At 47.7% G+C, this 12755-nt stretch overlaps 2 protein-coding genes across 3 annotated transcripts; one reads left to right on the top strand and one right to left on the bottom strand.

Annotated features, from left to right (window-relative positions):
• Positions 1 to 2992: 2992 nt before the first annotated feature.
• Positions 2993 to 4373, top strand: LOC111070509 (mitochondrial dicarboxylate carrier). 2 transcript variants are annotated; one of them, XM_022361108.2, is made up of 4 exons: positions 2993 to 3103; positions 3163 to 3311; positions 3381 to 3751; positions 3823 to 4372. In XM_022361108.2, the coding sequence occupies exons 2-4, from the start codon at positions 3248 to 3250 to the stop codon at positions 4150 to 4152; spliced, it is 765 nt and encodes a 254-aa protein (XP_022216800.2). In that variant the 5' UTR covers positions 2993 to 3103; positions 3163 to 3247; the 3' UTR covers positions 4153 to 4372. The 2 variants fall into 2 exon arrangements, with proteins under 2 accessions (XP_022216800.2, XP_041448956.1); XM_041593022.1 differs by lacking the exon at positions 2993 to 3103 and having other exon boundaries at positions 3167 to 3311; positions 3823 to 4373.
• Positions 4374 to 5933: 1560 nt separating this feature from the next.
• Positions 5934 to 7208, bottom strand: LOC111070507 (mitochondrial dicarboxylate carrier). Its single transcript, XM_022361106.2, has 4 exons — positions 6883 to 7208; positions 6583 to 6823; positions 6350 to 6482; positions 5934 to 6270 (listed from the first exon to the last, which is right to left on the bottom strand). The coding sequence occupies exons 1-4, from the start codon at positions 7121 to 7123 to the stop codon at positions 5956 to 5958; spliced, it is 930 nt and encodes a 309-aa protein (XP_022216798.1). The 5' UTR covers positions 7124 to 7208; the 3' UTR covers positions 5934 to 5955.
• Positions 7209 to 12755: the final 5547 nt, after the last annotated feature.

Here is a 12755-nt window from a genome sequence, read left to right as displayed (position 1 = left end):
TGATCCCTATCCCTGTCGTCCGGGCCCTGCCATTCTCCCCCAGGTCTGCAGTTGTTCCAGTGTTGATATTTTGCCCCAAAAACATTTCTCAAAAAAGTTCAACACGAAAATTGCCTCTGTTGGAGGGGCAACCAGACAGGCCGCAAAAAAAAAAGCAACAAAAATGTTGGGAGCAAAAAAAGAAAAGTGTGCTGGGGAAAAACTTGATAGAATCTTCTTGTCCTACTGCCGCTCCACAGCTTGTCCTGGTCGCTGCTAGCTGGTTGAGTTGCCAAGTTTGTCGGCAGCTTGCAGCTGCACTACATGTGGCTGGAGGCATCGACAGCACAGCACAGCACAGCCGTTGCAAGTCTCTTGTTTGTTGTACTTGTCGGAAAGTTTGCCAGCAGCCGCGGTATAGGTTGGGTGATGCGCTGCCAATATCTGGATTCACTGACAGACTGTTGCATGCGCTACAAGCGGAAGGCGCGCTGCAAAAAATATCCAAAGAATTTCTCTCAAAAAAAAAAAAACCCGTGTGATATATCAATATTATTCACATATTTATCTAAAGTTGCAATAAAAATGGGAGGGTTTACTTTTGGGGGGGATCTATGAGATTATCATGAAATCCTGTTGGCTTTCATTTAAGGATATTGATTCCTTTTGCCGAGAAAATTATAGGAAATCATTTCGAATGAACCATTTTCCAACTGTGATCTTCTGCTATAGTTCAGCATGTTTTATGGGGGACTGCAACATCTAGTAAGTAAGTATTTTTGAGGACAGCAAAATCTAAGCTCCAGCTATAGAGCATACCCGCTGGCAGATCAGTTGGAGTGCAGATCCGTGAGAGTGCTTACATGGGGGTGTCCGAAATGGCCGAAACAACTCCAATATGCAATTTTCTTCGAGTGCCAACTTTTTGCTGCTGCTCTCTGCCTCTCCCTTTGTCCTGCCATCTTTTTTACCAAGTCAGGCCGCAAACTTTTCTAATAACCTAAGATACTGGCAAACAGACACGACCACACATAACCACAGACACAGGCGAGGGAAAACATTACCAGGGAGGCGGAATAATATGTGCTACCGAAAAAATAGCAGAGAGAGCAGGAAGGACTCGAGCAGGCAGCATGGGGGGGGGGGGATACAACAACAGGTCCAACAAAGGCCATCGATGTGGAGGCATATCAAATTGACGTGTTATTTCGAAAACTTTCAAAGACAGAGAGAGAGAGTGTGTAAGAAATCTAGAGACAGACAGACAGAGTGGGAGAGAGAGTGAGCATTAAATTTGCAAAAGTAAATTTGACGAGCGATTGCTGGAATGAGAGAGAGAGCGCGTTGAGTACTGTCTAAGGGAGTCCCTGCTATGCGATTTCATAACAAGAATCTTTATAATTTACCTGTAAGTAAGTGGGTTTAGTACGACAACTACCCGAAATGCCATAGAAAGGTTAGTTGTGATTTATTTCATTATCGGCAACCGATCGAGGACCCAAGGCGAGGGCGTGTCGTGTCTGTCTCGTTTAGACAGTGCTCACTCTCGGCCAAGTGCCTGGGCGAGGGCATACGTGATATATTATCTTACATTACGGGCAAATTGAAAAGCTAGCTGTAAAGGAAAGCAATAAACAAAACAAAAAAAGGAGCAACTCCAACGAGAAATAAAATACTAAAAAATAACAAATCGAAAAAGAGTAATTTCGTTTGCACTGAACAAAAAGCATTCAGTGGGAGGCAGGGAGGCAGCTGGAGCTTACGCATTTCAAAAAACCCTCCAACACACCCCCCTACCAATCGAATGCAGTTATGACTAGTAGTAGACTAACTGTAAAAGCGACAGATAGAAGTCAGTAAAAAGAGGGTCCTATGGGTCCTACGACGAGTAGTGCTGGCCCAGCATACATTTTTTAGTGTGCCGCCAATAAATAAAAATACGGCTATAACTACAAATATATGTACACACATAGATATATACTCGAGCATATTTATGTATGTAGTTAGTATTTTTTATTGCTGTTGCTATTGCATTTGAACCATACTTGCATTGAAATTGAAGGCAATAAAATAAATGCGGAATGCGGAATTGATTGATTGAGCACTTGATTGATGGTGCGGGCTGCCAGAGTGGGGCTTGTGCAAAAAAATAAATAAATAAATGCACTTAATGAGGAAAGAAAAACGATTTGCGCTGCGCGGTAAATGCCATAGATCCACAGCAACGACATAGTTCATATGGAGGCGGGGACGTGGCCAGGGAATGGGTTCACCTGCGGCTCACTCAATTTAAGCGCAATTAAACTGGGCCCTTTTTAGGGCCGTAATCGATAATAAAATAGTAGATAGGTACACTTATTTGGAGTCTGTAATATGCGTACATTTATCCACTCTATTGACATGCTGCAGAGGCTGTCCCCCAAACCAGTTAAGTTCCCTTTAGCATGGCTGCCAAAAGTACTTCTTTTAATTAACAATCCACCTACATTCGCATGCATGTATCTTACCCACAGCTAAGCTCTTTCGTTGCTCGCACTCCTTCGAAATAACTTTCAATTCCCCCCCTAATCTGTAACCAAACTTGTAACCAATTTGGGTGGACTGCACATTCTCGCATTGGTTATGCCTAATGGGCGATGATAATGCCACGACAACTGTGTGAACAGAACAGCAGAGCAGAGCAGAGCAGAGCAGCGCACACTCGAAACTTCGCTTGAGGGGCGGGGGGTGCGAAGGGAAAGCCACCAAACTATGCCAAATTACTGAAAAGCCTTGCAACACCTGCGTTGCGTGGCAATAAGTTCTTTGGGTTGGAAAGTTGGCCGTATGCAGGCGAGATGCGAGTGGGTGGCGAGATGCCTCAATTAGTTCGAACTTGGAACAGCAGCAATTAGACAACGCAGTCGGAGTGCTCTTGTTAATGGTCGGAAGCACAACTGACACACGTCGCAAGACCCTAGAAGTGTCCTGGGCTCCAGTGCTCGGCTTCACTTTGGGTCAAGTTAGCTTTGCATTCAGCTGTCAGGTAAAGTCATGTCGACTCAGACCCCATAGCTACGACTTGAAGCTCCCTCAAGCTGGCGTTTCCATACAAGTACTACGACGTCCTGCAGGAGGAACGAAGGTGTGCGATGCTCCCGCTTTCGATCACTGATTACTGATCATTTCCACGGATGATTGCAGGTTATATCCACGCTGGTGGTGCGGCGGCTTGGCTGGGGCAACCACACAGCTATTCACGGCCCCCTTCGACCTTCTGGAGACGCGCATGGTGATCGTCAAGCAGGACAGAACTATGGCGCAGACCATCCGTTTGGCTATCAAAGAGCATGGTAAGCAGCCGTACAAAATATGCTTGGACGAGCGCAACACCTGAACGCAACGTCCCTCCGCATACATAGGCTTATTTTCGTTATACGATGGCCTCAGTGCCCAGCTGCTGCGCCAGATGACCTATGTGGCCCTTCGCTTCCATCTGTACGAGACCGGCAAGCGGTACGTGGACGAGTACAACTTCCTGCACAAGGTGGGTGTGGCCAGCGTGGCTGGGGTTGTGGCGGGCTGTGTGGGCATACCCACGGAGCTGGTGAACACCAGGATGCACGTGGACCGGGCCCTACCCGAGAAGAACAGGCGCAACTACCGAAATGTCTTCCATGGCCTGTACAAAGTGATTCGCGATGAGGGCTGGATGTCGCTCTACCACGGTGGCAGCTATTCGTGCGTGCGCGGGGCCCTAATCACCATTGGCCAGAATGCGGTCTACGATCAGGTGACGCTGACATCCTCGAACCAGCCTCCCATCCGATATCTCCATTATTGGTTCTTTTTTTTGTTTCCCAGGCCAAGATGAACTACAGGTACTACCTTGAGCTGAAGGACGACAGCAAAGTGCTGCACGTGATCAGCTCCCTGACGGCGGCCCTGCTCTGCGGTCCACTGTGCCAGCCCATCGAGATCCTGAAAACGCTGCGCATGACCACCAGAGCCCCGGACGGCGGCAAGGCGGATAAGTTCTTTAGCTACATGATGCGCTTCGGGCCGCGGGGACTCTTTCGCGGCGCTGTACCCAGCCTGATGCGAATGGTGCCCAACACGATCCTCACATTCGTCCTATTCGAACAGTTTCGCCTGTATTTTGGTTACTACGATGATGTGCCCAAGGCAGACTGAGTAAAAAAAATATGCAAACAATATGGAGGAATGCCTTTCGATCCGCGTTTATTTACGCACTTAAATGCGTGAAGGAAACTCCAATCAACCAATACATACAACCAGCTGAATGTTGATTCAACCTCAAAACTGAGCCAGCGCATGTCAAACATTTAGTGCACTTCCTGGCCGCTGCCATGATGACTTCTCTGCCGCACACGCACGTATTTATTTGCAAAACAATCTCGGCCAAAGCAACCTCAAATATACGGTGCATGCACCTCTACTATAAAGCATTCAATTGCACATTGATTGCACAACCCCACCTCACCGACCTCACGCCATCTCTCTTGCCTCTGCCTCTCTCTGTCTCTCGCTCACCAGAGCTATGCACCGAAAACGGGTCAACGGTGCGTATGCGTATTATTTAATAATGCAAAACGATGTGGCCGGAGTCCGTGCCCCATGCCCCGTTCCCCATACCCCGTGCCCGTATGCCAAACCGCCTGCATAAATACAAACTATGCAAATTATTTTAATGGCAAACAAAATGTGCAAGCCTAGCGCCTAATAACCTGCCAACCAACACAGAAAACACCACAGACCCCCCCCTCCCCCAGACAGCCAACACCCCGCCCCACCGTTCCCGGTATTCTATATATCTTTCGTATCCGCCAGCTGAGGCAAAACCTCATTGTGGATGCAATCGCAAGTCAGTCATAAACTTGGCTGAGAGCATTTATGCAAATAGAGAGGGAGACACAGAGCAGGGGGAGGGAGGAAGGCGGGGGGTGTCTAAGTGCGAGTTTGTGTGTTAGCTGTTGGCTTAAAAGTGTGTTGCGGTTGGCTGGCTGGAGGTGAGAGCGTGGGACTTTAACTGGGTGTAGCTGCGAGTAGTGTAGTTGTGCCAGAAAGGAAAATATTCCCAAGAAAATATCAAAGAAAATAGTAAAGAAAAACGCTCTCTGCTATATGGGCAGCTTCTATGAAATATCCTCTAGGATCTAGAGTCAATATAGAGCACAATATAGAGCATATATATCGCATTGGATTGCCATCGCTAGCTGTCGCTCTATAGCCCGCCATTTGCACTAATTTGGTTCCATTGCGTCGCATTATTCTTATTTTTCCGCGCAAACCCTCACCCACCCTCAAATTGCCTACTTACAAATTCAATTTCCACAATGATTGCAATCATGATTAAAGGGTGGAGTGGAGTGGCAGAATAGAGGGAGAGACACATGTGTGTGTGCAGTGGTGTGTCCTCCATATGTTGTCGTGGTCCCTCACCCACCCATCATCCATCCATCCATCCATCCATCTCTCTCTCCCTCTCTCTGCACCATACGTGTAACATTTACCTCGCATACGTGACACAACACTCCACGACAAAACGATGTCAGATGCTCCGAGAGGAGACAACAGTGGAACTTTCCCTATGCTCGCTGACTCGCTGTCTGGGCATTGTTGCTCGTGCAGTACGCCTAGTTGTCATCATCCAAGCCCTTGCCGCCCCTTGCCGCACTCCTGGCATCTGAAAACTATGCCTGGGACACGGACACGTGCTGGCATTTGGCCCCCCCCAGCCACCAACTTTGGAGGCACACAACTGCGTCCCCAGCAGCGCCAACGAGTTGGACAAACTAATGTTCATTAGTCACGTTGCGAGTGGTAATCAATTTATAATGTGAGCAGTTGCGGTTGATGTTTCTGATAGCAAAGGATGGCCCCAGCCCCAGTCCCAGCCAGCCCCAGCCAGACTGTGCCCCTTCTGGTTCAATGATCTTTCGGTTAGAAACTCGCTTTAAACTCTCCTCTCTCGCTTTATTCATCCTCAACATAGCCGAAACGTAGCCTCAGCTGCTCGTAGATAATAAAGAGACTTACGGTGGCCGGACCTTTGCGCAAAATGGTCGGCGCCAGGCCACGAAAAGGGCTAAGGATGCCGAACCTCATCATGTACATGGCGGCATGGAATACGCCTCGAAACTCCCCAGGTCGGGCATTCATCATCAGGGTCTTGAGTACGTCGAAGGGATGCGAGATCAGCGAGGAGAATATCGAGGATATCAGCGAGCTGTCAAAGTGCAGGATAACATCATCCTGCATATCGAAGTTCTCGCTCAGCTCAGTTTTGACCTTTTGATGGAGGGTTAAAGGAAACAGATGGGATAGTCTCACATCTGGATTGTGTTATCCCCAGAAAACTTGCACTCACAATATCGTAGAGGGCTATCTGGCCACAGGTGCCCACCGAGGCCTTGAATACCGCCGGCGTTCCGCCCGCGTAGAAGGCGCGCCAGCCCTCCTCCTTGGGTATCCGGATGAGCGCATCGAAAACGTGCCTATAGCTTGGTTCGGGAATGGGCATGGGAATGGGGAGGAAAAGAAACCGCTGAGATCGTTAATGCTCACAGCACAAGCAAAAAGGGAGGGGGGGTGGAGAGTTACTTGCGTCGTTCCGCATCGTTCTGCTTCATGTCGTTCTGCATGCGCACATTGATCAGATCCGTGGGTATGCCGCAGATCGATCCGACCGCACCGGCAAAGCCGGCCAGGGCCAGTTTGGCGAAATTGTTGTCACGTATGGGCTCGGCATAGCGGCCCGCCTCATAGATGCCGAATCGGATATTGGTGCAGGTCATCTGCCGCAGGGCCGCCGCCGAGAAGCCGTCGTAGAAGCCAATGAACCCTGTCACGAAGCCCTGAATCATTAGTCGGAGGCACCTAATTCGTATTCGATTAGCTAACCTCGCAAACGGATCACCTGGGCGGCCGTTTCCAGCATGCCCTTCTTTTTAATTTGTGTCTGCATATGGGACTTGACCAGATCGATGGGTGCCACGAAGCAGGCGACGCAGGTGGAGGCAACGCCACCTGACCACCATCGGGCACGCGGTTCCGGTGGCTCAATGTATTCCTCGGATACGTCCAGTACGATGTGCTGGACGGTGCGATAGTTGTCCCCAAGGTTCTTGTCCGTATAGGGCATTCCTCGAAGAAGACACTCGGTAAATTGCTTGACTTCTGAATACTCGATCACATGTCATGTCATATCGAATGTTGATTTTTTTGAGTTGTCTTTCAAAGGAAGTCCCTCGCCCAAAGCCAGTCCTACACACTCCCACATTAATTCTCCTTTGTAAACCAAATCAGGAGCGCCTCTCATTGTACTTTACTTTCACATTTGTTTGCCGTCAATGCACCCGAACTTCTATGGCTGCTGCACGTTGATAAGAAACGTCCAACGTGAATGCCTTTTTTCCTAGCCCACCACGACCCACGTGGCCAGCCCACCCAAAGCCCATTTGGCCAGCGCAAGGACAGCGCCCCAGCTTATAAATCGAAACAAGCTCAGTTGGCGGCCAGTTGCATAAGTTTACAGTTACAACTCCACGACACCGCTACACCCGATCTCCTGTCCTGTCCCAGGACAGGACGGCAGGCAACCCCAAATGCATTCCAGCAGGTCTCCATCGACTACATTTTCCTTGGAAAACTTTTGCACCCACGCGGTTTGGTCGTGCGCATAGTTTTATGCCTGCTCCTGCAGCGGGGCACGTTCACAAAGAGGACGCAATGGGCTACGTCGCCCAATCACCTGTGTGGCATCCAGCCACCCGCTGGCTGCCGCAAAATGGTTTCCCCGTTCGCTGTGCGACGATGACGATGACATAATAAACGAGGTTACCGCCAGCGAACTTGTTCCTCTACTTTGTCCTGCCCTAAAGTTCTCGCACTGCCCTGCGTTTCCTTTTTTTGTTGTTGTTGTTTGGACTCTTCTTTTTCCGGAGTAGTTGCAGGGTATAACGTGTTCAAGTAGATGTTTTGTAACGCACAAAGGGCATGTTCCAACGCCAAAAGAGCATCAAGAAATTACAAAGGGAACGGGGCGATTACTGACTTTCGAAGTCTCAAGCCCGTTTACGAGATATCTGCCAGTCGTTATGGTGCAGCCCCAAAAACCGTTGGCACTTGGTTGGTTTTTTTTTTTTTTGGTACGCTCTACGGCTAATGTCGGACATTTGTCGCTGTCCTTGCAGCCCATCCTATTTTGCATACTCGACACGCTTCGTTGGTGCTCAGTTCCGCAGTCCAAGAGGCACCCCGACCCCCTCACCACTTTACATGCATTGACAAGTTTTTGTCACGTTTTTGGTGGCGTTGGAAATTCGAGCAACTTTTTCGCAACACGCACTTATCAAAAGTGGCTTCGACTCTTGTGCCCCTGTGCGCTGCTCCTTGAAAGAGTTAATGAGGCATCTTCAGGCGCAGCAGCAGCAGCAAGAGCAGAGGCCGAAGCTTGAGGTGGACACCTGACCAGCTCTTGAGAAGTTAACTTTTCTAATTAAATTTTACAAACAAAATGCCACACAGCGCACTCTCCTCCCCCCCGAGAGACAGAGAGAGAGAGAGAGAAGAGCGCAGTAGGGAGTAGCACTTCGTGCTGGCATAAAAACAGTTGGCAAGTTGACACTCGCTTATCATTTCCGTTTCCGGCAGGCGGCAGGCGGCAGTCGGACAACCGCATGATGTCCGCTGTCCGCTGTTCGGGCAACGGGCAACGGGCACAAAGGCACACAGGCACAGTACTTTTGTGTAATGAGAGAGGAGGCGAAGAGGACGCTGCGAAACGTTTTAATTGTCAACGCCCCGAGTGGGTGGGTGGGGTTGGGGTGGGTTTGGAGTAAGTGGCTCGAGAATGCGATTGCAGCAGCAGCAGCAGCAGCTCTGTGTCAGTAATCATTAATTGGCATTACCATGGATGAGGGAGCTGAGGGAGCTGAGGGTAAAGTGCGGACAGCATGGATTGTGCCACTGACAAACTCTTTTTCCACACACACACACACACAGACACAAACACACTCCCAGCCCAGCCACCCACACATCACTTGATGAATTGTGCTTAATTGCAATTCATTTGATATTGACACTTTCGAGTGGCTTCTCGAACTCTCTCTCTCTCTCTCTCTCTCTCTCTCTCTGTTGTCCTGCCTGGCATGCCACAATCTGCTGCCTACTCGAAGACGCGCCTGGCCGTGCCAAATTGTCATTGATTAATGTCAATACACACACACACAGAGGGACACTGGGCCCCAAATCGAGCATGAGAGCATGAGAGCATGGAGCGGCAAAAGTTGTGCTCTCGAGTGCAAAGCAATTAATTTTGCTGCATGCACTTGAACGGAAACTGAAGAGAGTCGCCCGCCACACCAATCTCTTCTACACCTACCTATACACATACGCGCACATAAATATATTTATTCAAAGGGTTTTTCGGGCAACTTGAACAAAATGAATGAGGCAGAAGGAGGCACCATAAGTACTTTGCCTCTCTCCTCCTCTCGCCAGCTACATATACATATGTAATCACAGTTTGGCATGCCAGCTGCATATAATCCCGCGAATTATGCTGCTATGGCGTGCCCGAATTGTTTGATTTGTACCCCAAACCCATCAGTATCGTTGCAGTGCTGTGCACTTCAATAATAATCCCATGTAGAGAGGATGTTGTATATTTAAGGTTTAAACAGCGGAAGGGAAGGTGTAAACAATGTTTACCTTTACCTGTAGTCTGATCAAATATTACTAAAAGAGAATTAAATGCATATCGCATTGTAGGACTGTTTTGTGGGGATTTTTCTTGGCCAGGCCAAGATCAGGTAACCAGCGCGTTCCAGTGGCCAAACGGACGGTTCGTTGTCCCCGCGTCAACTGCCAACAACAGTTGGCTTTGAGTCTTGCCTCTTGAATGGGGCCCGAGGGACCAGGAAGCCGAGGCAGAAGCTAGATTCGCTGCATTCCAAATGTCAGTCAACCGGCTATTGCCGGCAGCAGTAGTTGTACCGCCGAACCGCACCAGCAGCACCAGCAGCACCAGCAGATTTTTGCCACCCATTTTCCATGGTTTCCATTTTTCTTTATTTCGTTGCAGCGTGGCCGGATGATGAGTTTTTAATGCTGCTTTGTTTTTGTCGTTCGCCTGTCCGCCCGTGCCTGTCCGTCTGTCCTTTTTCCGACTGTTTCCCTGTCGTGTTTAGAAGACTGGCACGCAGCTTTCCCGGCTGTCAGACTGTCAGGACGGGCAGCGGCCCAATTTCGAAACTTACTTTCCCGGTTTGCAACCCAACCCACCATCTCACACCCCATCTCCCATCCGATATGCGTGCCAAACTGTTGCCAATGTGTCCTGTCCGTGCGCCTGTCCGTGTATGTTGACGCGAATGTTTCCGCCTTTTGCCAGTTTCCGTCAAAGGAGCGGACGGGACCGGGACTCTTTTTGAGATCAAGTAGGAGTAGGATGTGGTGCACAATCAATTTCGATTTTGAGTCCACACAAACCGACTCTGAACTAAATTCTACTTGAAGTCCGTCCAGCAGAGAGCTGGCTGATTCGTCCTGCTTACGTATGCAGGCCGCAGTTCGCAGTTCGCAGCTGAGGGGACAAACTTTTACATCCAGTTAATTTACATTGTAATTTCCCATTGATGTCCTAAGCGGAAACAGAAAAAAAAAAATAAAATACAACGAATTGTGGACAGGGGAAAAGGCAAAAGGCAAACACAGAAATCCCGGCAAAAGCTCAAGGATTTGCCCAATACAAATACATAAAAATTGCAATTTGCATTAATTATGCAAAATTATGCGGATCTGACCTAGCATCCCCCCACCCCCTCCTCAGATATTTATAAATTTTATGCGTCGTTAAATGTTTGGCCACAATTCTCCTTCCGACTCTTGGTGGTCCTTTGAGTCCTTTGTTCCGCTCTTTTGCGACCATTCAACTGGAAATTATGCAAAACTTCAAGTCCGAAACTTTCCTCAAGCTCTCGATGTTAATAAAATTTTCGAGAGAAAATCGCTTTTCGCGCATTGTTCTCTGTTTGGATTTATGACCTTTTCCTGGTCCTGTCCTGCCATATTTTTGCCTGGTATTTCATCAAATTAGTCGGGGATTTACGTAGCTTTACGAGGCTCTTTGCGGTAACGAAATTTATGTATAAATTGGCCGTGGCCCCCACACAATCCTGGCAAAAAAATGATGTAATTTTTCAACTGTGCGCCAATTAATATGCATCAATATATTGCATAAATTATGAGTAAGAAATTAAATATGCTAAACACTAATCGTATCTATATTATTTGTAAAAATTAATAAGATTCGTAACAATTATTATTCCATTTACCCTGCGGGCCTAAAACTATTAAACGAAAAAGATTTTCTGGTAATCGCCCATCAATAAACATGATTAATAAATCATGTCATCAGAGATAAATCCATTTTAAATCTACTTAAATAAATGTTGCATAAATACGTCAATAAGTACAATTTCATTACTTTATCTTGTTCTGGTTTCCTTGAGCCTATCTATTTATGTATGTATATATGTATGTTGCCCTGGCAACTCCAATATCCAGCGGTGCCTGAGTGGATCCCACATTAAAGTAATTTCCTCTGTGGCTCCATTGTATTTGCGATTACGTCGAACCTCGCAGCTGTGTTTGGGACAACAAACGAAAACGAGTTGTATGTTGTGGGGCTATGTGTGCCACAAGTTCCTTCCTTTGCCATTTTTTGGCCGAACTTTTCTCTCACTTTTCTTTTGCATTCAAGCAAAACAAGATGAAGTATGAAATATGATGTAAAATGATGTGATTACAGTTGAAAATGTACAACAAAAAATAATAAAAGAAACGGGTGAAGAATGGAACGAGGCGAGGCGAGGCGCGGCGCGGTGCGGGTGAGGAGAACTGTTAGAGGCGAAGACACATGATGTGTTGTGAAGGTAACCAAAAAGAGAAATGGCACAGAGAAAGTGAAAGAAAGAATGGGCAGGTTAGGGGGTTGTGGGATGCCAGTAGCAACAGTAGCAACAGCAGCAACAGCAGCAGCAGCAAGAACAAACATGTCAGGCCATAAAAATGAGCGCAGCTCGTTTGGGGCAAAAACATTGCCGTACATGCTGGCAGGATTGTGGGCGTGGTCAAAACGTACGAGGGGCGAGATGTGGGAGAGTGGTATAGGTGTGTTGGTGTGTTGGTATAGGTGTTCGTGCTGTCGAGATTGACAGTTTGCGAAATAGGTTGAGTAATTCCTATGATGAATTATCTAAAGCAGAATCGAGCACGAGCACGAGCAAGTGCAGAACGAAGAACGTTAAGGATAAATAGTTGATTGCACTTTGGAGACGTTTATTCGAACTTTATTGAGTAAGAACACACACAATATTAAAGGAATATTAACTCTTAGACTGGCAGGTATTTATCTTATGATCAATCCCTACCACCAGTCCCTGTACACTCGCTCTCTAATCTGTTTTTGGGCGGCAGCACGGTTGTTGGTATACCCTCTGTAAATGCAGCTTTAATTATCCAAAATGAAACACCCTGTTCCTCGCTTTAGTGCTGCTGCATGACTGATGAAGTGATTTTAAAGTGCGTGAGGTGGTTTTTAAATTAATTTTACTCGCTCTCACTCGTGTTCGGGGGTTGGGGGGAAAAACACATCCCTGGACGGCTGATAATTAATTGCACAACATTTTCAACCGAGTGGTCAGGTTGATGTACCTGCAGTCCAGCCTTTGACCCGAATACACGGAGAAAGAGAGCAACAACCAACCCAA

The sequence above is a fragment of the Drosophila obscura genome, unplaced genomic scaffold (assembly GCF_018151105.1).
Source record: "Drosophila obscura isolate BZ-5 IFL unplaced genomic scaffold, ASM1815110v1 contig_1, whole genome shotgun sequence".
Lineage (NCBI taxonomy): Eukaryota > Metazoa > Arthropoda > Insecta > Diptera > Drosophilidae > Drosophila > Drosophila obscura.
The sequence above is the reverse complement of the archived record's forward strand: the minus strand, read 5'-3'. Positions and strand labels throughout refer to the sequence as shown.

What these genes read in the sequence shown, in the direction of transcription:
- LOC111070507 (XM_022361106.2), bottom strand. Translation starts at nt 7,123, where the DNA reads ATGCCCTATACGGACAAGAACCTTGGGGACAACTATCGCACCGTCCAG. An exon ending in CCAGGTGATCCGTTTGCGAG is followed by an intron (nt 6,824 to 6,882) that starts GTTAGCTAATCG and finishes GCTTCGTGACAG; the next exon opens with GGTTCATTGGCTTCTACGAC. An exon ending in AGATAGCCCTCTACGATATT is followed by an intron (nt 6,271 to 6,349) that starts GTGAGTGCAAGT and finishes CTCCATCAAAAG; the next exon opens with GTCAAAACTGAGCTGAGCGA.
- LOC111070509 (XM_041593022.1), top strand. Translation starts at nt 3,248, where the DNA reads ATGGTGATCGTCAAGCAGGACAGAACTATGGCGCAGACCATCCGTTTG. An exon ending in TTTGGCTATCAAAGAGCATG is followed by an intron (nt 3,312 to 3,380) that starts GTAAGCAGCCGT and finishes CCGCATACATAG; the next exon opens with GCTTATTTTCGTTATACGAT. An exon ending in AGAATGCGGTCTACGATCAG is followed by an intron (nt 3,752 to 3,822) that starts GTGACGCTGACA and finishes TTTGTTTCCCAG; the next exon opens with GCCAAGATGAACTACAGGTA.